Below are 25,931 nucleotides of genomic sequence, written 5' to 3'. Positions count from 1 at the left end.
TCTTTATCCATCCATTCATTGATGGACATTTAGATTGTTTCCACATTTTGGCTACTGTAGATGATGCTTTAGTGAATGTGGAGGTGTAACTATCTTTTCGAGTAAGTGTTTTCATTTTCTTCAGATAAAGTCATATATTTTTAATTTTTTGAAGAATGTCCATACTGTTTTACATAATAGCTATATAGTGTGCATTCCCACCAACAGTGCATGAATCTTTTTCTCTCTGTCCACATCCTTATGAACACTTGTTATTGTTTGTGCTTTTAGTAATAGCCATTCTCACAGATGTGAGGTGATACCTCATTGTGGTTTTGATTTGTATTTCCTTGATAATTAATGATGTTGAGCATCTTTTCATGTACCACATAGCCATCTTTATATCTTCTTTGGAAAAATGTCTATTCAGATCTTCTGCTCATTTTTAATTGGATTATTATTATTATTATTTTGCTATTGAGTTGTATGAGTTCTTTGTATATTTTGGATATCAGCCCCTTGTCGAATATATGATTTACATATATTTTTCCATTCAGTAGGATGTCTTTTCATATTTTCATGTATTCCTATGCTGTGCAGAAGCTTTTTAGTATGAGATAGTACCAATTAATTATTTTTGCTTTGGCTGTCATATTTAAAAATGATCACCAAGACCTATGTCCAGGAGCTTAGTGCCTGTTTTCTTCTAGGAGTTTTATGGCTTCAGATCTTATATTCAGGTCTTTAGCCTATTTTGAGTTAATTGTAGAACAGTGTAAGATAGTGGTCAAATTTTATCTTTTGCATGTGGGTGTCCAGTTTCCCCAACAGTATTTACTGGAGAGACTGTCATTTCTTCATTGTAATTTCTTCATTCTTGGCTCCTTCATCATAAATTAATTGATCATTTATATATGGATTTATTTCTTATTTTTCTATTCTGTTCCATTGATCTATGTGTCTGTTTTGTTGCCAATATTATACTGTTTTAATTACTAAAACTTTGTGATATAGTTTGAAATCAGGGAGCATGACTCCTCCAGCTTTGTTCTTCTTTTTCAAGACTGTTTTGGCTATTGTTTTTTTTTAATGGCATTTTTATTTTTGTTTTTGTTTTTGTTTGATAGAGAGAAAGAGCATGAGCAGGGGAGGGGCAGAGAAAAGAGACACACATACACACAAAGAATCTGAAGCAGGCTCCAGCCTCTGAACTGTCAGCACAGAGCCCGGCATGGGGCTCAAAACTCAGACTGCAAAATCATGACCTGAGTCAGTCAGATGCTTAACTGACTGAGCTGAATAAGTGCCCTGAAAAATACCATTTTTGATAGGTATTGCATAGTACTGTAGATTGCTTTCAGTTTAGATATTTTAGCAATATTGATTCTTCTAATCCTTGAGCATAGAATATCTTTCCATTTGTGTCTTCCTCATTTCTTTTATTACTGTCTTATAGTTTTCAATATACATATCTTTCACTTCCTTGGTTAAATTTATTCCTAGGTATTTTCTTCTTTTTGATGCAATTATAATTAAGATTTTTAAAAATTTCTCTTTCTGATAGTTCACTATTAGTGTATAGAAACACCACAGATTTTTGTATATTGATTTTGTACTCTATAACTTTATTGAATTTGTTAATTAGTTCTAACAGTCTTTTGATGGAATTTTTAGGGTTTTCTATAAATACAATCATGTCATTTGTTAATTGTGACAGTTTCACTTATTCCTTTCCAATTTGAAAGCCTTTTCTTTCTTTTTCTTGTTTAACTGTTTTAGCTAGGGCTTCCAATACTACGTTGAAAAGTAGTAGTGGAATTGGGTATCCTTGTCTTGTGTCTGACCTTAAAGGAAAAACTTTCAGCTTTTCATCATTGAGTAGGATGTTAATTGTGGGCTTATTATATATGGCCATTATTATGTTGAGTTACTTTCCCTCTATACTCATTTTCTTAAGAATTTTTATAATATGTAGATGTTGAATTTTGTCAAATACTTTTTCTGCATCTATTGAGATGGTCATATGATTTTTATCCTTAAATTTGTTAATACAGTGTATCATATTGAATAATTTATGGATGTTCAACCATCCTTGCATGCCTGGAATAAATCCCACTTAATTGTGGTGTATGATATTTTTAATACATACATATTTTGGTTTGCTAGTATTTTGTGAGAATTTTACATCTATGTTCATTAGGGATATTAGCCTGTAATTTTATTTATTTGTGACATATTTGTCTAATTTGGATATCATAGTAATGCTGGCCTCATACAACGGGTTTGAAAGAGTTCTCTCTTATTCTATGTTTTGGAAAAGTTTGAGAAGGATTGTTACTAATTCTTCTTTGAATGTTTGGTAGAATTCACCAGTGAAGCTGTCTGGTCCTACAGGTTTGTTTATTGGGAGATTTTTTATTAATGATTCAGTCTCCCTATTAGTAATCAGTCTGCTCATTTTTTGTTTATCGTGGTTCAGTCTTGGTAGGATGTATGTTTCTAGAAATTTATACATTTCTTCTGGGTTGTCCAATTTGTTGACATGTTATTGTTCATAGTAGTCTCATGAACCTTTGTATTTCTGTGGTATCAGTTGTAACTTCTTTTTCACTTCTGATTTTATTTGTGTCCTCTTTTTTTTTTGATGAATATACTTAAGGATGGTCAATTTTGTTTCTCTTTCAAAGAACCAGCTCTTAGTTTCATTGGTCTCTATTATCTTTTAAGTCTCTGTTTCATTTATTTCTGCTGTATTCTTTGTTATTTTCTTCCTAGTAACTTTGGGCTTTGCTTTTTGTTTTTTTTCCTACTTCCTTGAGGTGTAAAGTTAGGTTGCTTATTTGAGACTTTTTGTGTTACTTGTGGTAGGCATTTATCATAATGAACTTCCCTCTTGGAATTGCTTTTGCTATATCTCACAAATTTTGGCATGGTATATTTACATTTTCATTTGTCTTAAGATATTTTTTATTTCTCTTTTGATTTTTTCTTTGATCCATTGATTACTCAATAGCATGTTTTTTAATATCTACATATTTATGAATTTTTTGGTTTTTTTCCATTTAATTAATTTCTAGTTTCACACCATTTTGATCACAAGAGATGCTCGAAATAATTTCAGTTTCTTAAATTTATTAAGATTTGTTTTTGTGGCCTAACATTTGATCTGTCTTGTAAAGTGTTCTATGTGCACTTGAAAAGAATGCATATTTTGTTGCTTTGCATGGAATGTTCTGTTCCTGTTGCATAATGCTTTCACTTTATTGTTGAGTTCATTTTGCTACTATTTTATTAAGGATACTTGCATCTATATTTATCAGGGATATTGATTTATAGTTTACTTTTCTTGTGACTTGTTTCTCATGTCTGCTGAGGGGTCTCCTCTGAAGATTCTTCCTTAGCTTCCTACCCATTTCTTAAACAGCTCATCTTTGTTGAACTAATTCTAGGCAGTATCCCATGTTTAGAGATTTGCCTTTCCCTTCTCCCTACTATATCAAAACTTAGGTGTTGTATTTTCCACTTTTTAATATCATGTCTTTTGTTAGTTAACTAAATAAATATGTACTAAGCTTAGGAGTTGATTATGTTTTTGTTATCTTTCCAAGGTGAAACAGATTTACATTCCATTCATGCCTTAACTTGGAAGTCCATGGTTCTTAATGAACAACATAATCTAAGTGGGCTCCTTATTTTAAAAGGTAGGAGACTGATGTCTGAGCAATGACTGATCCTTCAGTCTTGCACGGAAAGCTTCAACAAAGGTAATCATAGGCATTTGACAACCAAAGGAAGTTCTGCCCATTGTAGCTTACATGAAACTTTAGGGACCTTAGCAGTTTTTCAAGAGAGAATTTTGAAGTAGGATAGAGCATCTATTTTTGCCCTTTAAATAAAATTACTTGAGATAACTTTGCCTAATGCCATTAAACAATATCTAGTTCTAAGGACTACTTCAATCAAACTGAACATATAAATATTACAGCAATAGCTAGTATTTATTGAGTACTTGCCATGTACCAGACACTGGGAAGAGTGATTTAGAGATCTTATCTTTTTGATCCTTAAAACTCTTTATGTTAAATGTTGGTATTACTGTTTGATAGAAGGCAAAACTGAAGTTTAAGGAGTTTAAATTAGTGCCCAAGGCCACATGGTCAAGCTGGGATCTGAACCCCTAGACCTGTCAAATCCAGTGTCCTTCTCTTAATCAGTTGGCAGTTTGAAGGTTGCTCTATATTTTAAAAGCTCTTCAATATTATTTGTGTTCTTTGATCATGGTACTTCTACTTGTAATACTTATTTTAATCCTTATAACTTCATAAAGAATGACAACCCAGTACTTTTCTCCTCATTTTGCAACTGAGAAACCCATACATTGGTAGAATCATGTGCCCAGGGCAACATAATTAAGAGGACTTGTAGAGTAGAGAGATCTGGATTAATCCCAACTCTTCTCAGGTTAGCAGTGTGAGGTTGGCCAAGCCATCCAGTCTCTTCATGCTTAATTTCCCTCATCTGTAAAGGAGGGTGTATCATCTATCATTTCTACCTACATTGTAAGATTCACACAAAGTACTTTGAAAATGCATATANTAAAAAAAAAAAAAAGAAAATGCATATATGGCTTACTTGCTGGTGATTGTGATGTGATGCACATTACCATTTTTTAACTTGACTTTCCTATTCTTTGACTTACCAATTCTATCAATTTAAGATTACTAGCACAGGAAGAAATTCCACATGTCAGTTGTAGAAGGGATAAAATACTTTAACAATATCTCTGTCCCTTTTAAAAAACATTTAGTAAATATTAAGAAAATCATTAAATCACTTTTAAATGATACTATTTAAAAAGATTAAGTGCTGAGTCTCTCTCTTGTTACAGCGTATATCTTTTAAAGACTCATTCTTTCCTCCAGAGTCTTTAATCATAAGTAGATGTCTCCTTTAACATGTAAATATTCATTTTTCTTTTATTAATTTATCATCAACTGTTTATTGAGTTCCTATTATTATAATAAAAAGTATAGTATAGCAGTAGTGAGAAAGCATAGGCTTCCTTTCACTGAGTTTACAATCTAGTGTTGATTTGTTCAAGGAGCCTTTCCTCCCTCTGTAGGAAAGAAAAGCAGTAGAAAAGAACTAGGAAAGAATTAGTAAAAATAATAATTAGCCAATTGATTTTATTCCAAATATATATAATATGAAAAAATGTATCTTAGGGTTACAATGTGTTATGTAACTTCCCACTTAAGATATTTTTAAGATTTTTAAGGTTTTTAAAATACTAACATTGGTTTTAGTGTCCAGATTACACAGAACTCATAACTGCAGGTGATTTTAGTAGCCAGGTAAAAACAACTGGGGCAAAATAAATTGATGAGCTACAAAACAAGACAAATAATTGATTGGTACGCTTCCTTTATTTTTTTAATACAAGCATCAGCATTTCATTAAGCCAGCATAGTAGTTGCTGTGTAACTATGACTGAGGCCATGAATGTGTTTCACTTTCCTGGCACTCGTAATAAACATAGATGTATTGTTTCATTTTAAGCAGTTGATGATGAGTCTGTTCCTGTTCTTATTTTACTGTGTGATCCTGCAACTTTAATGTGCAATAAATAAAGATGACTTTCTTCTGTGTTTAAGTCTGGCACATAATTTTCATTATTAGAGTAGGTACACAAAATAATGCTTGCATAGCTTGAAGATTGAAAGTCATTTTTCTCTAAGGCATATCGAATAGTTAATTTTGTGAAATGATCAGAAGTGCAGTGTTACTAAGGGAACTAGATGTTCTCAAGGATTTCCTTTTGGTTTTAAGACTGACAAAGGATATTTAGGACAGTATTAGAAGGCTTACCTCTGTGGAACCTGAACCACTTGAGATTCAATCCTGTCTACCTCTTACTTTGAAAATGATCCTTAATAATACCTAGTTAGTGCTTTATTGTGAAGAAGGTATACAATAAAATGTATATAAAATACTGAGTGCCAGAAACTGACACGTAATAGGTACTGAAAAAATTTATGTTTCTTCTGCTTTCCTATCCACAGTATAATCTTCACATATTGAAGGAGAGATGGAGATAATCCATTGAGTTCAGTTTCTTATGTGACTTGGTCAAAAACAAAATAATCTTCATTTGTAAAATAATTCCTTGGAACTTGCAATTGATGAAATATTTTAGTATATAAAAATCTCTACTAGCTTGTGTATGCTACATATAAATATTAATAATTTATTGATAATTCATTTCTTAAAAAGATCACTTAATGATTTAAGTATTTCATTCAAATCTGTGTCTTCTGTTCCCAACATTATTTGACAATGAATAATCATGTCAGTAAATCCTTTCCTACCTGGGTCAAAATCCACCCATGGCTTCCTTTCTCCTTCAAGGTGAATCAACACTGAAGCTCTTGCTTTGGCTACAAGTCTTTGCATAATGTGTAGAGCTCTCCCTATCCCACTCTTCACTCCCTGTATTGTCTTCTACCCTCTCCCCTGTTCACTCCTGCTCCAGGATCTTTACATCAGGTTATATATACCTGGGATTTCTTTAGATATCCACCTGGCTCTCTCCTTCACACCATTTAGGTTCTTGCTCAGAAATCATGTTAAAATTAAAAAGGCTACTTTGATATCTTAATATAAAAAGCATTCCTTCATCCCACCTCTATTTTCTTTCTTAGCAATATTAGTGTCACCTAACTTGTTAACATTATGTATCTATTTATTTCCTTCACTAGAATAGAAGTTTTGTGAGCAACATACATAGAACAGCACATAATAAGAGTTGATTGAATGAATGAATATCATACCTGAAAGTGTAAATCGTCAATTCAGCTGTAAATTCAGTGCCTCAATTGCCTAGGGTATTTTGCCAAGCACACAGAGTCAATTTGCAGAGAAAGAACTAGGTATGCTAAATCATAAAGGACAGTTACATTATTCACTATTGTTCTACTACACTCTTTCTTTTAAAAAACAAAAGTTAGTGACCTGATTAGTTTTAGCTTCATATTGCCAATTAGTAATGAAGATCAGAAATAATTTGGAAAAAAAACCAAACATGTTTGAGCTTAATTTAGTGTTCATCTTTACTTGCCTATGTTCTGATCCATGCTTCATTAATATGATTTACTACCTTGTTTTTTCTTTTCATAAAAATAATGACTCTCTCTCATGGGGTAAGATGGTTTAAAATTCAACTGCTGCTTGTATTTGAACACTTAGATGTGATCAGTGTTCTATATTAGGGCACTTAATCAAATCATGTCATCTGTCCAAGAGTAAACTCTAGATGTGACTCATTATTTGAAATAACAATTAATACTTTTCTTTCATTCAAATTCAATTGTTATAATGTTCTGAATTTTTTAATTCCCTTTCTCTTACCAAATGTAGTTAGCAACCTAATTACTTAGCAACCACATTACTTTGTCAGTTAAGACCCTGGTTAATATCCTCACCCACTTCAAAGTTGAAATTCCCTCAGAATTGTATAAAATAGCAGCTCAATTTCAATGTCTCAGAACCTAAGGGGGAGTATGACCTGAGTTCTATTTGAGGAATAATTTTCCAGTTTATTTTTGTATTACTGTCTTCCACATATTCAGTTAATTTCCCAAAAAGTATAGACTGTATTAAATGATTACTTTGCTATACTCTGGTTTCTCTTCAGATAGCATAAATCTTTCGCCTTTTACTAAATGATTACTTTGCTGACATACTTCTAGAGAAAATCAAAACAATTTAAAATGATATGAGTTAACTTACTTGATTCCAGAGTCAGAAACTTTGGTATTGATTCCTTCCTAATCTGAAAAAAAATGTGTATTTTTTTCAATTTGACATTATCCATATGCTCATACTATAGCCACACCACACCAATAAAAAATAATTGTCTCAAAATATGTTCATAATTATTTTGAAAGAAAAAAGTTGCTTAGTAGCAGCCTCTCCTAGATAGGATTTAACATTGATTTTTGACTTTCAATCTGTCAATATAAGAAATAAGGAATATTTCTTTATCCTTTCTAATCTAGTATTGAACATATTTGATGTATTTTGTATCAATTTTTGTATCCATTTTTATATAAGTTTTACACAGCCTGATATAATCTCCTCTAATCTCTGGAAACTTGAAGTTAAAATTTGCATGTGTACTAAAATCTGAAATTAACATACTATATCAGTATAATAGTGCCATTACATGTTCATAAAATTCTGATATATTAATTTCTACCACACATTAGTGATAGAGAAACTCATTCAAAAAGTTTATATTATTTTCACCATTTCAAGGATATATTTATTAGACTGTTTTTGTGGTAGAGCCATTAAGGAAAATATAGGTAACATATCAGCTTCATTGAGACTATTTTTTCCACTTTAAATGGAAGAGCAGGGAAGCTAACAATTGGATTGACCCAGCTGTGAGATTTTTCCCAGAGGATATAATAGAAGATCAGACACATTAATGAAACATATATGGGTACGTTAGAATCTAAAGTTTCATGACTTGGGTGGCTGGGTCTCTCAGTCAGTTAAGCAGTAGACTCCTGATTTTGGCTCGGGTCATGATCTCATGGTTCATGAGTTTGAGCCCTATGTCAGGCTCTGTGCCTGCTTGGGATTCTGTCTCCCTCTCTCTCTGCCCCTCTTATGCCCATGCTCTCTCGCACTCAAAAATAAATAAGTAAAACATTTAAAATTTCATGACTTATTTGAATTGAAAGCATCAAGTATTAGTTAATATAAAAGCAATTGAATCATTCCTAACCTTCAATAAATATAAAAGAAATAACAAAGTTGAATTATATGTATCTGTTTAGAGAATGTCTAGTTTTAGTTTTTATTAGCCCTTTGATATTTATTACTTACCAACATGTTGATAATTTATTGTCAAAACTATAGTTTATTGACTTGCAGACGATACAAAGAAGGAATTCAGGGAACAAACTTTGGTCCAAGGAGAAGCAACTTATCTGTGAAATGGTAGATTCTCTTTTACATTAGCCATTAATATACCTTTAAAAAAAACCTAATGAGCATTTCTTTATTTTAGGGTTCAGGTGGTATTAAAGGTGAACTTGGTGCTCCTGGAATTCCTGGTGAAAAGGTATGTGGATTTGCGATTTATTTGATCTATGTGGCTATTTTATTTTTTAAAATTATTATTATTATCTTTAATTTAAGTCCAAGTTAATTAACATATAGTATAATGATGATCTCAGGAATAGAATTTGGTGATTCATCACTTGCATATAACACTCAGTGCTCCTAACGAGTGTCCTTCTTAATGCTCATTGCCCATTTAGCCCATTCCCCTACCCTACACCCCACCAGCAACCCTTAGTTAGTTCTCTGTATTTAAGAGTCTCTTATGGTTTATCCTGCTCTCTGTTTTATCTTATTTTTGCTTCTCTTACCCTATGTTCATCTGTTTTGTTTTTTAAATTCCACATATGAGTGAAATCATGTGATATTTGTCTTTCTCTGACTGACTTATTTCACTTAGCATAATGCACTGTAGTTCCATCCACATTGTTGCAAATGGCAAGATTTCATTCTTTTTCATTACCGAGTAATATTCCATTGTATCTATATACCACATCTTCTTTTCTGTTCCTCAGTTGATGGACATTTGGGCTCTTTCCATACTTTGGCTGCTGTTGATAGTGTGGTTGTTTTAAAAGGTTATACCAGATAGGAAGAGAAAATATACAGAACAAGTCTGCTTGTTAAGAGGTCAGCAAACAATGACCCTGTAGCAGGCTGCCCAAAACTCCCACTGTATGATTTTGTAAATAATGTTGCAGTGGAACACAAGCATACCCGTTTGTTTTCATATTGTCTTAGACTGCTTTTGTGCCACATGACAGTGTTAGGTAAGTGTGGTAGAGATCAGATGGCCTGCAAAGTCATATTTACTGTCTGGTCCTTTGGAGAAAAAACTTGCTGACCCCTGCTCTGGAACATTGCCTATTATTCCAAGAGCCCCAAAGCTTCTTAGTTTCACTATTTTATGTACGCTATAGTATCTTTTCATCCATATCTCACTGTAGATGTAAACATTTAAAATATAGTACCACACGAGATATTATAAATAAAAATACAAGAGATATAATCGATCCATCAGTAAAATGCTGTAAATGTAGTATTTATCTCAGAAAATGGTTGATTTTTCACATCATCTTTTTTAATACTGTAAAGATAATTCTGTGTGATGAATTTACTCACAAGAAGTTAGTGTGGCAGTTCAGCATCTTATTTAAGCTCAATATTGTTTTATGCATTTTTTATTTGAGTATAATTGACATGTAGTGTTACATTAGTTTCAAGTGTACAACATAGTGATTGAACAGTTCTATAAGTTAGGCTGTGCTCACTGCAAGTGTACCTACTATCTGTCATCATAATGACTATTCCCCCATGCTGTGCCTTTTATTTCTGTGACTTATTCGTTCCGTATATTTGCCCAGTTTTTATAGAAACTTTGAAAATTACTATATTGGTAAATTAAACTGCAATTAGTTTGTCTTATTTTTCATAATTTCTAAATGTGTGTGTAGGCATATACACACACACACAACTTAAATTACTTAATTATTAAAATGTCTCATGTTGATGCTAAGAAAATGTTCTTCTTCACCACAATAAGTTTAGGATGGGTTTCTGTAGCTGTTTTAGCTGCACTAACTATCCAGTGAGTCCATTGTGCCTCATTATCCAGAAGGCCTTGACCCTGTGGTTATTAGCCTATGGTTGTTGCAGGAGTAACCGAAGCTGAAGTGGTAGGAGGTTCAGAAATTATCAGATTGTTTTTGAGTCCTTCTTAAATGTGTCTGATTGCTGACTGCTTCATTGCTCCTGCCTTTTTTCTCTTAGAAATTATTCAGCCCTGTATGCAACTTCCTTACTCTTCCTATAGTAATATAAATGTTAGACTCAATAAAATCTTTGTTGAATGATACCTTGCTGCAACCTAATATTTATTTGGGATGCTATCCTCTTATTAAAATTTTTTTATTAAAAAATTTTTAATGCTTATTAATTTTTTGAGAGAGAGAGAGAGTGACAGAGAGCAAGCTGGGGAAGGGCAGAGAGAAAGGGATACAAGGAATCTGAAGCTGGCTCTAGGCTCCAACCTGTCAGCACAGAGCCCGACACGGGGCTTGAACTCATGTACCGAAAGATCATGACCTGAGATGAAGTCAGATGCTTAACCGACTGAGCCACCCAGGCACCCCCACTGCTATCCTCTTTTTAATTAATCTTACTGATGACATTAATTGCAGACTCTTCTTCATAAGTAAACACTTGTTCAAAAGCCTAATTCCTTCAAAGTGCTTTTTCCCCTATACAATACTACTCAGTCTTCTATCTCCTAAGGAGATTGCCCACAATCAAAATTTGCTTTATACATTTATTCCAGCAACCTCTTCCCAAAATATATCTTAATAATCTGATTGTTTGGATTTCAGATCATTGAGATTTTTCAAATTACTTTGAATATAGGAACTTTTTTAAAGCAAAATGTAGATAGAATTAAAATAGATTATACAGTTTAAACAATAAATTATGGGGAAGCAGAATAACATTCTCCTGAAATACTTTAGAATAGAATTTACTAATATTTGTTAAAATACCATTAATTTCAGTACTCCAAAGTAACCTCTTGGATCCTATCAGTGAAAACCAGGTGTAAATTGCTGCTGATTGGTGGTGGAGGAGGCTGTCAGCTCCTAAAAGGTGCTGTCAACAGAGAATTCAGTACAAGAACTAGATGAAGTAATCAATAGACTCAACTCAGTCAAAAGTGGATCAAATTAATATCAATCAAGGGCTATGACAGTAGGAAAGTAACAGGCCAGAATGTTAAATATACAAGTCAAGCAATTCTCTACAAGAAGTACTTTCTTAGAAAAGAGAGGACATTTTGGGCAGAGTGAAAGAACTGGAGCAAGATGTAATGTTGCAGAGACAATCACTACTCAAAATTAAAGACTTTGCTTATTTTCCTAGAAGCTCAAATTTATAGAAAGAATTTAATGTGATGATCTATACTACAGTTGAAGTAAAACTTCAGTGAGTACAAAGAAATATGCCAGCTACTGATAACCTAGTTGGACCTAGTAATTCTGGGAAATGGTAGCCTCAGTCCTTGGAATCCATTTGGTCAAAATGGTGATGGAGTGAGTCTCACAAAATCAATGAGCTTCAGTGTCTCTGTGAAGGCACTGTCTCCAGAGAACTTAAGAGCTAATGTGATGAATGGATAAAGAAGTGTCAGATGTAAACATATACATATTAATATATATATTTGTATATATATTAGTAATATATACGTTATTAGTCATAATAAAGAATGGAATTGTGCCGTTTGCAACAACACGGATAGATCTAGAGTATAAAGCTAAGCAAACTAAGAGAAAGATGAATACCATATGATTTCACTCATATGCAGAATTTAAGAAACAAAATAAATGAACAAAGAAAAAAAAGAGAGGCAACACAAAAAATGGACTCTTAATTATAGAGAACAGATGGTTATAAGAGGGGAGGTAGTAGAGGGATGGGAGAAATAGATAAAGGGAGAGTACATTTATCATAATGAGCAGTGAGTAATATATAGAATTCTTGAATCACTATATTGTATATCTGAAACTAATATAACACTGTTAACTATATTGAAATTAAAATTAAAAACCTAATAAAAAAAACTAATGTGATAAAAGGGAAGCTGTATCTATGGTGTTCTAAAACCAATGCATATTGTCCTAGCAAATATTCTATGTTTCTACAAGCAGTGTGCTTTGCGTCTAATTTATTTGACTAGCTCTTAGAGCCTCACAGACAGAGAATTCATTCTGTTGCCAATGGTGCTAAACATGGTATCTAGACACACTTAGCTATTGGATCCTGGTTTCATACAGCCTCAGAGACCCTCCTCAGTGACTAATACCAGTATCTATAGAATCATGACTCTTTGAGCATAGCCTATCCTCAAGGTCAGAGTCATTGGTGGTACCAGGTCTGCTTCTATCTTGTCACTTAATTTAGCTGTTAAAGGGATGCAACACTCATGATGGAAGAAATGTCATCTGAAGACTGTTTTTCTCAATTCCATAATCCACAGGTTACCCTTTATTTAAAATAACTCTAATGAATACATACAGAATAAACATGACAAGAAAGCTACTATGTTATCTAATGGCATGGTTAATAAGTTTTAAATATTTGACTCCAATAAGGATATCTCAATTTTTCCTAATTTTTAAAATTAAGAAAATTTTAAATTATGGTTGTGAAGATGAGCACTTATATTTGAAGTAAAAATATTTCCATTGTTTTAAGATGAAAATAACTTGATTGATTTTTCTGAGTAAATTTCCAAAGAAAATTATTAATTCTTAAAGTATTTGTATTCTCAGAACTCTATCTCCAACAGGTGGCTTAATGTGACTCATACACATCTCCCAGGCTACTCATATAGCATCCCCAGGCTTACCTTTGATTCTTCTTCTCAGCATTTGTAGTTCTTTCAGGCTCTTATTCTTAGAAGTGGAAATGCTAAAGGGTTCTGTTAAAAGATAAAATTTTTTTAAAAAAGGATGAATTATCTCACTTGGAACAAGAATATATGCAAAGTGCCAAAGAACATATATCTCTGGCATAATATTCTCAAAGTAAAACTTTCTTAATTTTTTTAAGGTTTAATATTTAAACTAGACAGCTAATTTATGTTAATGGAATGAAGCATAGTCTGGGCAGTGTAGAATAGAATTTGTATATTAGCTACACTTTACACTTACATCCAGTGTGATACAATAATAAATTAACTGATTTGCATATAAATCCTATCATTCTAAAACAGAACTACACTTTGAAGTTTGACTAGGTGATAGCAGTAAATTTTTTAAGTCAAAGCCTTGAACAAACTATTGGTTTCTTCTGAGGCCCAGGAAAAAAATAATACACTAAACAACACTATATTATGAAATCAATTTATGGGATATGTCAAGTCATGGAAGATGAAGAACTATAGCATTTAATTAGGTTCTTTTGTGATTCTAATACTCATCATCTTATACAAAATTGCACTAGACATTCTAACCTTATATGTACATCCATACAGCCATCACACTGCAAACAAATAACTGTCCCCTATACATTTATGTCAGCATAACAAGTAGTATTAGTTGTTTGTCACTGGTGACTTCTGGTGAGCTTGGTTGGACAGAAGCCACTGTTAGTCAAAATGAGTAAATGGGATGGTCTAATTTCCATTGATAAGTAAAACACTTAATGCAAAAGATCACACATATGCAGGTACATATACATGCCTGCATGCACACACACATGAACACATGTATTCACAACTCATCATGGTATGCAGTGGAAAATGAGATGAAGATATAGATCCTGGGAGCAGATCCTTCCCACAGTATTACCTCCAAATGTACCACTGAAAGCATTCTTGTATTCATTATTTGAATATTTCAAAAACATTATCTTATTCTCTATTTCATGTGTACATGTTATATATCCTATATGTTTTCTGAGAAGTGGGGATACTTTTTAAAACTAGGAATAATTATTTTTTAGCCATCTTAATCCTAATAATGTGATAGTAAAAGTTGAATAAATACAGAGCCTATCTGTGCTAAAACCAATTTTCTGACTGCTTAATTACTTACAATTTGTCCCTACAATGTTTATTTTACTAAGAAAATTTTCATGAAAATAATTTTTTCCCAAAGAGTAGGGATGCAGTAAATGATAGCCATCACTGTTGTGCCATTCAGATACTAACTACCCAGAGTTAGAAGGCCTATGTTTGAATTACAGCTCAAATCCTCACTCTGTAATCTTAGGGCATGTCTCTTGGTTTCTTCTAAGTTTTCTCTTTTTTAAAATAAGCATTATATTGTATCTACTTCTGGTTTTGCCTTAAGGATTAAATGAGATTATTCATAAAAGTGGCAGCTCAGTGCCTGATCTATAAATATAGTAGTCTCTGCTTCTCAGTGGTAAACTGTGATCTGGAACAGATGGTCCTGGTCAGAAGGTCAGTAGTAGCCTAACAGTATGTCATTCACCTACTTCATCTCATCACGTAGGTGTTTTATCATCTCATATCATGACAATAAGAAAGGTGAGTACAGTGCAGTAGGATACTTTGAGAGAGAGAGAGACTATATTCACATATTGTTATAATTGTTCTATTTTATTATTAGTTATTTTGTTAATTTCTTACTGTGCCTATTTTATAAATTAAACTTTATCATAGATATGTATGTATAGGGTAAACCAGTATATATAGAGTTTGATACTATTTGTGGTTTTAGGTCTTGGAAGGTATTCCCTGCAGATAATGGGGGCAGAGGAAAAGTTTATCTATTTGGCAAATAGATATAATTTTAAAAGAAAATAGTTTGATGATTCTATTATTCTAAACTTAGGCTTACTGTGAAACTAAGTGAGAACTCATTTGAGATATTTATATTATTTATTCAAAATACATTTAGTGAAAAATGTTAAAAGTCACACATATTTTAGATAATTTTGACCTCTAAAAACAAATTAAATTTGCATGTTAGCAAACCAATTAATTTCCTATTTAACTGAAATATGTATGAGTATATACTTTTACAGTAATAATAACACCCATTTACTCAATGATTATTATGTGTAAAAACACTTTTGAGGGACTTCTTTGCATTGTTTTATTCATTTCTCACAGTATCTCTGAGGTAAGATTCATTATCGTTAGTATTTCACATATTAAGAAACTATGAAAGTGTAAAAATTTCCTCCAAAGTTTCTCCTAGCTAACAGGTAGTAGGGCCAGAATTTAAATCGTACTCATATGAATTCATAGCTCTTACACCTTTACCGTATTGTTTCATCTTGATATCTCCTCAAGTTTCCAGATTTCCTTTGCACAGTTTTGAATTAGATCTTAACTTCATTTGTCTACAGCCTCAAGAAGGAACCGTGCAGAGAGTTCCCTAAATTCTGCTGCAAGGAGGGCTGTATTCCTTCTCTTTACATCCATGGACCGCTTTTCAAGTCTACCCAACCAGAGAGAGTCTGACTCTCCCACCCTAAGAAAGTTGTGTCCACCAGATAATCTTCATCATATGTTTTTTTTTCACCAAATGAAAGTATTTTGTTTAGCTTTGCCTTCCAAAATAAGTATTATGAAGACAACATGATTTTATTTTGTTTGGTTTTCAACTTTAAAATTATGTTTGAAATAAGCTTTTAAGATTCCCATACTTGGACTGTCTGGAGATCCTTATCTGCCCTGCACACCCACCCCTGCAGACCAAATCATGGCTACACTCTCCAGATTACCTTACCTCAACACCTAACCTAGAAAATTCTCTTTATGTTCTCTATGATATATGCTTTTGATATGTAATTAATTAAATAGGTATATAGAATATAAATATACTTTTGGTCATATATATATTTATTATATATTCATTTGGTCCAAAACAAAGTGTTTAACTTAGCCTGATGAGTTTATTAAAAAAAAATTTGAACTTCTAGAGGTAAAAAGCCATATGCATTACAGCACTTAAGAAGTATATCTGATAATGTGATGAGAGAGTTGCCATGTGGCATGACTTAAAAACAGCCAGGCTATCAGTCATGCTGGAGCACTTTGTGTGAGGCATCTTTTTTCATGAACTCTGGAGCCCCCAGTCTGCTGCTGCGGGATGAGATTGAGCTGGGCACACCCACTCTTCCCTGTCCACCTTTGGATTCCTTTTGGGTTGCAAAATGAAATGACTGAGATCTCCGAATCTTGATCTTTCCCTTAAAAAGACATTTTATAAGACCTCAGCTTCAGGAAATAAAGGCAGATGCTGTTACCGTTTATGAAAGTGCAGACAAGGCCAGTAGCTATTGTGAATTATAATGAACCCTGAGACAGCCCTGGTCCAGATGTAGCATTCATGCCCTAGAGACTCAGAAACTTATAGGTGTTTATTGGAAAAGCTATAGAATTTTTTAAAGCCATTTGGCTTTCTATCTGTATTACCTAGTTTCATGTTATTTCCCATTGAAATTTAGAATTACTATTAATTTCAGAGGTCTTCCCAAGTTTAAAAAATAGTTAAAACACCTATATGTGTGAGACAATTTACTGTAGGAATTGGAACACTAAATGAGAAAAAAAAAAGAAAAGGGCAACTCACCTTTATTCTAACAATGGGATATTTCCTTCCTATGAACTTATCAAGATTTACAAAACAAGCAGGAACCATGCTAGAGAAAATATCTCTTAAACTGAGAATCATCTATATACTTCTGTATTTCAGAAAATTTTGTAGTGCATGAAACCTAGTCAAATCTGGACGTAGGATTGGACTTTGTATCACAACCAGTATTCATAGGAAAAATGGCCACAATGAAAACAGTTTTGTCAACCTACTCTTGGCTTCACTTATTAAAGTTACAAGGATGATACTTTATCAGTGAAAAATTATTGCCTTTACATGGAATAATTCTCATTTAATTGTCTCATTTGTAGGCACTATTTTGGTTCAATATAGTAGTAAAATAAGCAGAAACCTCAGAAGGACAGAGGGAATAGAAGGATAGGAAAAGAAAAAGAAACTTGCTCACTCTGCAGTTGATTTTATTTCTTAATGGTTTCTTATTCCCTTGTAATGCCTTCCACTCACACCCCAAGTAGAGCAGTTGGCAGAGAACACAACAGATGGATGACAAGCTCAACACATGCAGTAGATCTGGTACTCAGGCACTTGACTTTTATTTGTTAAACAGCCAGATTTCGAGAACTTAGTCTGCTGATGTTCTTACTTGGTTTAATGCACTATGAGAATCTAGCACTTAAATATTAAAATACTGCCATAGAAAAGATTGCAGTCTCTGTTTCTCTGCATAGTTTAGTGGCTAATTATTTTATTCTTGGTGCAGATTGCTGAGATACTCAATAATGAATTTAAAGGTGTAGTTGGTATTTGATAAAAAAATCTATAATTTCAGATATTAGAGTTTTCTAAAAGTGTCTCTGTCTAAAGAAAATTTTAGCTATCCAAGTGAGGGACAGACATAGCCAGTGTAAGGTACCGAATGAACTTGTTAGATACTAAGTAGAGGATTCAAGAACATGATCACAGATGATTGGTACCTTTCATCCCTCCCACCATCACTGTGTTTTTACAGATTACCATATTTAAAACTCAAGAAAACTTACATCTTTTTTGTTAAGTCTTATTGGCACAAGACTAATTAACAACTCCTTCTCTCTGTGTACATAGTACTTTATTTACATTATCAGTATACCTTGTGTCTTCGTCTCTACTGTGAGATCCAGGAGAACGGGTCTTATTCCTGTAACCCCAGCACCTGAGCCAGCGTCTGGCACCTGATTGATTCTAGAAAATCGTTTGTTGATTTATTCAGAATTCAAGTGAACTTAGCCCCAGGCCAATAGAGAAAAGAAATTGAAGATGATTGATAGAAAACTGTGCTGAGGGGGAATTGGAAAAGGCAGTGGTGCTTCAGTGCAAGTCTTCTGTACTTTCTGAAAAGGATGCTTCAGGGAAATAGGAAGGTAGGAGAATCTCTTATCTACCTAGCAAAGCTTGCAGTGTTGCTTCCTAGAATGAAATCTAATAGAGAGAAGTGTGTGCAGCTCCAGAATTCGCTTCCCATTTTCTGTTGGAGAAACTACGTTCTTTTTTCTCTTCCAAGCATAAACCTGAAGAGGTTATCATGCTCTTTTTTTTTTTTTTCCAAATAAGGTTTGAAAATAATCTCCTGACTTTCTTACTACATAGCTAAGGCATGTTCTTTCTCCATATCTTCCCAGCCATGTACCTCAAGGCTAAAGATAAATAACCAATGACTTGAGTGCGTTTAAGCTCCAGTAGAAGTAATTGATATGGAGTAGAACTATAAATTACTCATCACGAGGAATACTTTGGACAGGAAATGGTTTACACTTATTAGTATTTCACTGACCTCAATTAGGGGCTTACTGAAGACACTTTCCTTCTTTTTATATCTTACATCATCTTTCACTTGTTAGAATACTTGATTCAGATGTCAGTTATTAGACTTCGGATATTTCAGGACATGATTCACATTAAATGTCTTCTATTTCCCTAGTACTTTTACGATGCTTTGAGTTTACTTAAAGACTGTTTTAAAACTCATCTCACAATACAGTGAGAAGCCAAAACACTTGTTCTTGACAAATCCACTTAAAGAAATTGTCACAGATACATAGCCCAGATTTTTAGTGGGCCCTACAATATTGGCCCAGTTCTCTAACTTTGTTAGATATGGATAGAGTTGTGTACCTGTCCAAATAATTTCATTGTTTGTTTTCTTGTTTTTTTAAATTTGAATAACTCAGTATAATTTTCATTCTATTAATTTATAAAATGATTGTAAGATATAGTCCCTCGAAAGGAAACTTAATGGTTGTAATTGACTACAAACTCAGTGTATACATAAGCAATTTAACTTAAAAAAAAAAACAAGTTGTGTTAATATAAGTACTGTATAGTATCCAGAACAAGGAGTGTGTGTGTGTGTGTGTGTGTGTGTGTGTGTGTGAGAGAGAGAGAGAGAGAGAGAGACCTTCCTATTTCTGTTCTGTGTGGTGAGATCATTTCTGGGGTGATGTGCGGAATTCTGAGTTCCACATTTTAAAAGATATATTGACTGACCAGTGTGCACCCAGAAAACAGTAGCTAACATATTAAGGGATTCCAGACTATCATTTCAAAAAATAATTTATTTATTGAATAGGCTTGATAACGACACAAAGGGATGTCATACATAAGACCAATTAGATATTTTTCCTTTGTAATATAAGACTAATGGTCAGAAGGGCGCCTGGGTGGCTCAGTTGGTTAAGTGTCTGACTTCGGCTCAGGTCATGATAATGTGGTTCGTAGGTTCAAGTCCTGCATCAGTCTCTGTGCTGACAACTTGGAGTCTGGAGCCTACTTTGGATTGTGTGTCTCCCTCTCTCTCTACCCCTCTCCTGCTCATGCTTTATCTTTCTCTCTCTCTCTCTCTCTCTTTCAGAAATAAATAAACTTAAAAAAAAGACAAATGGGCAGAAATTTGGGGAAGGTTAATTTGAGTTCAGAAAGCACTATTGCATTATTTACGTATAGTAATTTTTTGTTCTGCTTTCCAAAATACAAATTAAACAGCAAAAGTGTCTGACTACTGAAGTTTTCAGTAGATTCAGCACTTTGACAAATGTTTTAACAGAGGTGGTGGATAAAAATGTATGAATTTATTCTTGCCCCTTATATGTAAGACTGCCCATCCTGCTCATTTTCTAGGTATGTGCACCTGCATATACTTGTGTCCCCAATACGTTTATATTCAAGTTAATAGTTTTTGAGACAGTAGATGTTGGATTCAGCTACTACTAACTCCCCATATTTACATTACTATGATTTAGACATGTATCAACTGTATATTACCTTCAGTGGGTTGGTTTTCCTTTCTTTGAAATGACCCATAACAATAAGTAATAATAGGACCTCACTCATTTTATGGTTAAGAATGATATAAATTTGTCTTATCCTGAACAGTAATATGATAATATATCCTCATGTGTTTGCTGCATTAAGGATCCAATAAATATGAGTGACTCAAAAAGTTTGAAGTTTTAAACCCTATAAGGTATACAGTTTTTAACTTGATGATTTACTTCTTGGATTGAAGTCCAAGAAAATAGAAGTAAAATATAATCCTCCCTGAAATAAAATACTTAGATTGTATGAGATGTCTGAAAAAAAAATAGGACATATATATTTTATTTCCTGAAATACTTAGCTGAGTGGCAACAGTTTAAGAACCATAAAATTCAATTTCTGAATATTATATCCTGAGTAAAGCATATAGTCAGAAACATAGAGGTCAAGTTAGTGATACACAAAATCAAAATTAGATTTACCTTTATCTGCCTCTTTTATTGGTTTTCATGCTAGAATTCTGGCGTTCCATTTCAGATATTTCTTCCAGCTATTGCACTCAACATTCAATTTAAGTAAATTTTCTGTTAATGAATATGAGTTAATTAGTAGGAAAATACTGATATATTTCCAAGTGTATATTATATTTGTAAAGGAGATTAAGTTCCTGGAAAATGTACTGTAAAATGAAATAATAGGACACATTAAATTTTTAAATATAGAAACAGTATTATAGTAGGATCTCAGTCTCTTTTTTTAATGTTTTTTTTTTTCTTAAATCTTTTGTGTGAGAGAAAGAGAGTACGTGTGTGCACACAAGTAGGGAGGGGGCAAAGAGGGGAGAGAGACTCCCACGAAGGCTCCAAGGCCAGCACAGAGTCCATGAGAGGCTCTACACAGGACTCAACACAGGGCTTTACAGAGTGCTCATTGTAGGGCTTGCTCCCACGACTGTGAGATCATGACCTGAACCAAACCCGAGTCAGGTGTTCAATTGACTGAGCCACCCAAGCGCTCCACATCTCAGACTTTTAAATCAGAGGGTGAATGCCTAACTCTTCAAACCAAAACAGAAAAAAATCACCACAACATAATATATAACTTTCTATTTTCTGGGATTAGGTAATTTAAATTACCTAATTAGGTTAGTAGGTAGATTAGGTAGTAATTTAAAAGTAAATTTTCATTTACTTGTTTAATCTGCCTTTCTTTGCTTGTTCTCTTTGGGACTAGCTTTATAAACCATAACCCTGGGGAATGTGATTTCTTATCCAGTGTCCTTCAGACAACCTGTATTTCCTGCATAATAAGAAAAGACATAGATTCCAATGTCAAAGGAATCAGGAAAACTAATAATTTATCTTTTATGCCTAGCTGTGCTTACTTCAGGGAAATGTGCAGTGATAAAAAGAAGGTAAAATGAAATCCTTTGATCAGTTTTTCAGAAAGCTACCAGCTGGCCCTAAATCACACCTAAGTTTTTTTCCAAAAGCTTCCCTAAGAGGTTACTTTGAATTCTGGAAAGGGTGCTTTAGATTGCTCTGTGAAGTTGGAAGATAGGCTATGCATTACAGTAATAACACGGCAACCGTGCTATCAGCAGCAATGTTAGGTTTGGCCCTCCTCTGTATCACACATATTCTTTCACTTGTCCTTCTGTAGCTTGAATTTGTAAAAGGAAAAGGACACAAGCCCTTTGATGGAAAAACCTATAATAGAAAGTATATGCCTCAGAAAGAAGTTTGGAACATTCTGATAGCTATGAGAAACATTGATTGTAATTTTCTGTCAATAATGCACTAAAATATTGATCAGAAGCCAAAGGAGAAGCTTCTTATTTCTCTTTTTCTGCTGATATGGGGAGGAAAGAGGAACAGCAAGAGTCCAGAAAAAGCAGCTAATGTCCACCCATCCAGGTAGAATTCTGTTGACCTTAAGCTGTGTTAGGTTTTGAATATAATCTTTAATTTTTATGCTACTTAACAAACCTTTTTTGGGGAAAGGGGAGTGGTGGATATGAACAAAAACAAATATACTAATTTATCCCTTAGAAACTAGAAAAAATGACAAATGGTTTAAAATTATTAAAAGTTTTGAAATGGCACATCTCTGATAACTTCAAGAAAATCAGCAACAAGGAAATAAAAAGGGTGTTGCAAACTTTAAGCTTCAGTAGTCTCCATTCAATTTGAAAATCTTGTACCTGCTGGTGTGTGAAGCTGACTTTTTCCTGGGAGAGTAATCAGTTGGTGTCCATGAGGTTATCTGGGAATTTAGGATTAAGTTTACAAAACAAATTCCTAGTCAGGAAAGAGTGGGGAGCAGTGAACACTGGCCATAGGAAAATACAACATTTTAATTGCAGTAATCATGAAATCAGTGTCCATCAGTCTTAATATCACAGCTTTAGTGATTTTTGGTATCCAGTTAGCAGTGTTTCTGAGTGGAGCCCTAAACTGACATGTGCCAGAAGTGGGAATTTAGGTGCTAGTACTTGGAGCACATAGTACATAGCAGTGGGCTGTGAGCAAAGAAAAAGGAGATACTGTCACTACTTTTTTTCCTCCAAAAAATTATTTTTGGCAGTGTATACTGTATCAGTGTACTTTATTGGATTACATGCCATATCTTGTTATCAAGTGTAACTTGTAATATGATATAAAACATTATATTAGACCAACCATTGAAAATAATTCTGCTCCTTATGGACAAGTGGACATACTTCTGCGATGAGTAACTGAAGCTCGATTTCCACTGAATGTTCCCTGGCGTCAAATACTGAATGTGCTTTTACTATCACTTTATCAAATAAATGAGAAGTTTCTAATATATTTGTATAATCATCCCTGAGGTCTAGAACTATAAAGATGTTTTAAATAATATAAATACGTTTATTACATAGATAAGTACATTGTATTTTATTAATGCTTCAACACTTAATTATACTTAGGAACAAAATTTTGCCTTTACTGTTTAGTATATTTTATGATGATAGTAGTTCTACTGTGGAAAACTTAGATAACTTAATCTAAGAACAGCCCTTGGCTTTAAAATAATATGTGTGTCTGTATATAGTGGTACAACTCTGTTAAAAATGACTAAGCCTTTTCAAAATGTATTAATTAAATAATAATGATCTCTTTATATTTAGAATATATTAATGCTATTTTAACTTTTGAAGGTGTGATTTTTTTCTTTTAAATCTTTTCTAAGAAATCATATGTAACCTCATTCTAGGTAATGCTGAAAAATTGTTGTCTTATAAATTACTTATAAATGTTTTCTAGAAATAAAGTAGATCAATGGAATTGTTAAAATTATTTTGAGCTGCCTAAACTCGCAAACTCAGGAGTCAAGTCAATTCCTATAAGCAGCAAAATTCCTAAGCCTCCATGAAGAATGTGTACATCCTTCCATGAATATCTTATTCTAGCTGGTGTGCCGTTTACAAACCAAGCTTGTCAAAGAAATGACCCACGAATTCCAGTAATGGGAACTGATAAGCATCAGCTGAAAACCTTTTTACTCAAGACAGGAACCAGATGAATGAAAAGAACTAAAAATTCTTATAAGCAGTTGTTTCAAGTAAAATAGCATTGGGTTTGTCTTCAAAATTGATTTAAAGGCAATCAACAGATATGAGTGTGTATATAGAAATATACACACAGATACACATGTTTACATACATATCTGTATGTCTATAGCTATAATAGATATTATACATATCTATAATGGATGTATAGATATATTCAGTTTTTAGATGAGGTCACGTACAAGCCAGAATTAAATCTTTTCCCTGAGCCAGTTTAGGGAGGTGGTTATGTGCACAGAGCTGAAGTGTATGTGTTTGAATTCCATTTCTATCTCTTATAATGTGTAAGATTGTGTGTTCATCTGTTCTAAGATGATCATAACAGTATCTACCCAATAGATTTGTTATAAGAACAATTCATAGCCCATATAAAGCCTATGCCAGACTTTAATAATATGTCCAGATGTTTGAAAAGAGAACATGAAATAAGGGATACTAAATAGCTGTGGAACTAGAGAGACCTGATTGGAATTTCAGGTAGTGCCACAAGTTGGGTGACCCTGAACATGACTCAGATACTCTGTTTTCTTTCTTTTCTTTTTTTAGGTTTATTTATTTATTTTGAGAGAGAGAGAGAGAGGGGAGAGAGAAGTGGAGAGAGAGAGAATCCCAAGCAGGCTCCATGCTGCCAGCATAGAGTCCAATGCAGGGCTCAATTTCACGAACCATGAGATCATGACCTTTGCCAAAATCAAGAATTGGACACTTAACTTCCTGAGCCCACCCAGGCCCCCGAAGACTATTTTCTTATTTTGTAAAATTGAAGTACTAACTCTATAGTTGTTAAGATAAGGAGGGATAGATGGAAAGCCCCTGAATGTGATAGATGTTCAGTATTAAGCTACATTTCCGCACAATGCTAGAACTAATTCTTCAAGACTGCAAAATTGTCTTTATTCATTTGTTTTTTGTAGCTAATAAGATTTTTTTCTATACATCTTTTAGGGTGAAAATGGTTTACATGGAGCTCCAGGCTTACCTGGTCAAAAGGTAAAGAGTTTTCGAATGTTTATATAAGTTAAGAGTATAACATCTTAAAAATTGAATCTGCACATGGTAGAGTGAAGACTCAAAAAGTTTATTTGATGAAACTTAATTCTCTGAAAGACTCTTAGAAAGCCACTAATCAGTCTTTCAAAGAGAACCCATGGAAATAATCCCTTCTCAAAGGAATCCTTCTAGGAGAGAGCTTTATCAGAGAGCTTTAGCAACATGCTAGCATCCCCAGAGACGTCAATGATCATGCTTTCTGGGGGCCAGTGGAGTGTACAGAGCTGCCCTAGATGTGTTTTCACTGTTATCAGAGTCTAAAATGAAGAGTGAACAATTTTTACCACCTTTGACTGTATTTGGTTCTTTCTTATCTTCTTGTTGTATATCCCAGGTTGGCTAAACATAATAGTTACACTGTCATAGAATATTAAATGTTACAAAGATGCTAAAACTAATCTCTTCAAAAAATATCTTTCAGAATAACAAACTCATAATAAATAAAGATTTTTGCCTTGACTAGGCTGCTTGTTTCTGTGCCTACTATCTCTCTCTTTACCAAGGTGAACTTCACTCATACCCTTTCATTATCGCAGGTCTCTTTCTTCTCCTGGAAAGGAGTGTGACCAGCATTGCTGGAAGCACAGAGACTGGTCTATTCCAGTTTCCTAGAGGGATGGGGAGCCACTTCAGGTGGGGCCAGCTGTCATGATACCACTCAGATAATCCCACCACAGGGGAGAGCATTACTAAAGTAATATTAGATGTCCACCCAGGCCAACCATATCATTTCTATGCTCTGGAAGTTTTACAGGTCTTAACAACAAGATGTCAGAAGTTACTATAGCATCTAGGTTTTTCTCTGT

At 33.5% G+C, this 25,931-nt stretch overlaps 1 protein-coding gene across 1 annotated transcript in view; it reads left to right on the top strand.

Annotated features, from left to right (window-relative positions):
• The window catches only part of COL19A1 (collagen type XIX alpha 1 chain), a 313,880-nt gene that overhangs the window by 56,607 nt on the left and 231,342 nt on the right, over positions 1-25,931 (top strand). The window contains exons 9-10 of the mRNA XM_077767252.1: positions 9,059-9,112; positions 25,021-25,065. Of these exons, the coding sequence (XP_077623378.1) occupies positions 9,059-9,112; positions 25,021-25,065 (99 nt within the window). The remainder of the gene's footprint in view (positions 1-9,058; positions 9,113-25,020; positions 25,066-25,931) is intronic.

This window comes from Crocuta crocuta, unplaced genomic scaffold (assembly GCF_008692635.1).
Source record: "Crocuta crocuta isolate KB4526 unplaced genomic scaffold, BGI_CrCroc_1.0 scaffold518, whole genome shotgun sequence".
In the NCBI taxonomy this organism is placed as follows: domain Eukaryota; kingdom Metazoa; phylum Chordata; class Mammalia; order Carnivora; family Hyaenidae; genus Crocuta; species Crocuta crocuta.
This window is presented reverse-complemented; position numbering and strand designations above follow the sequence as displayed.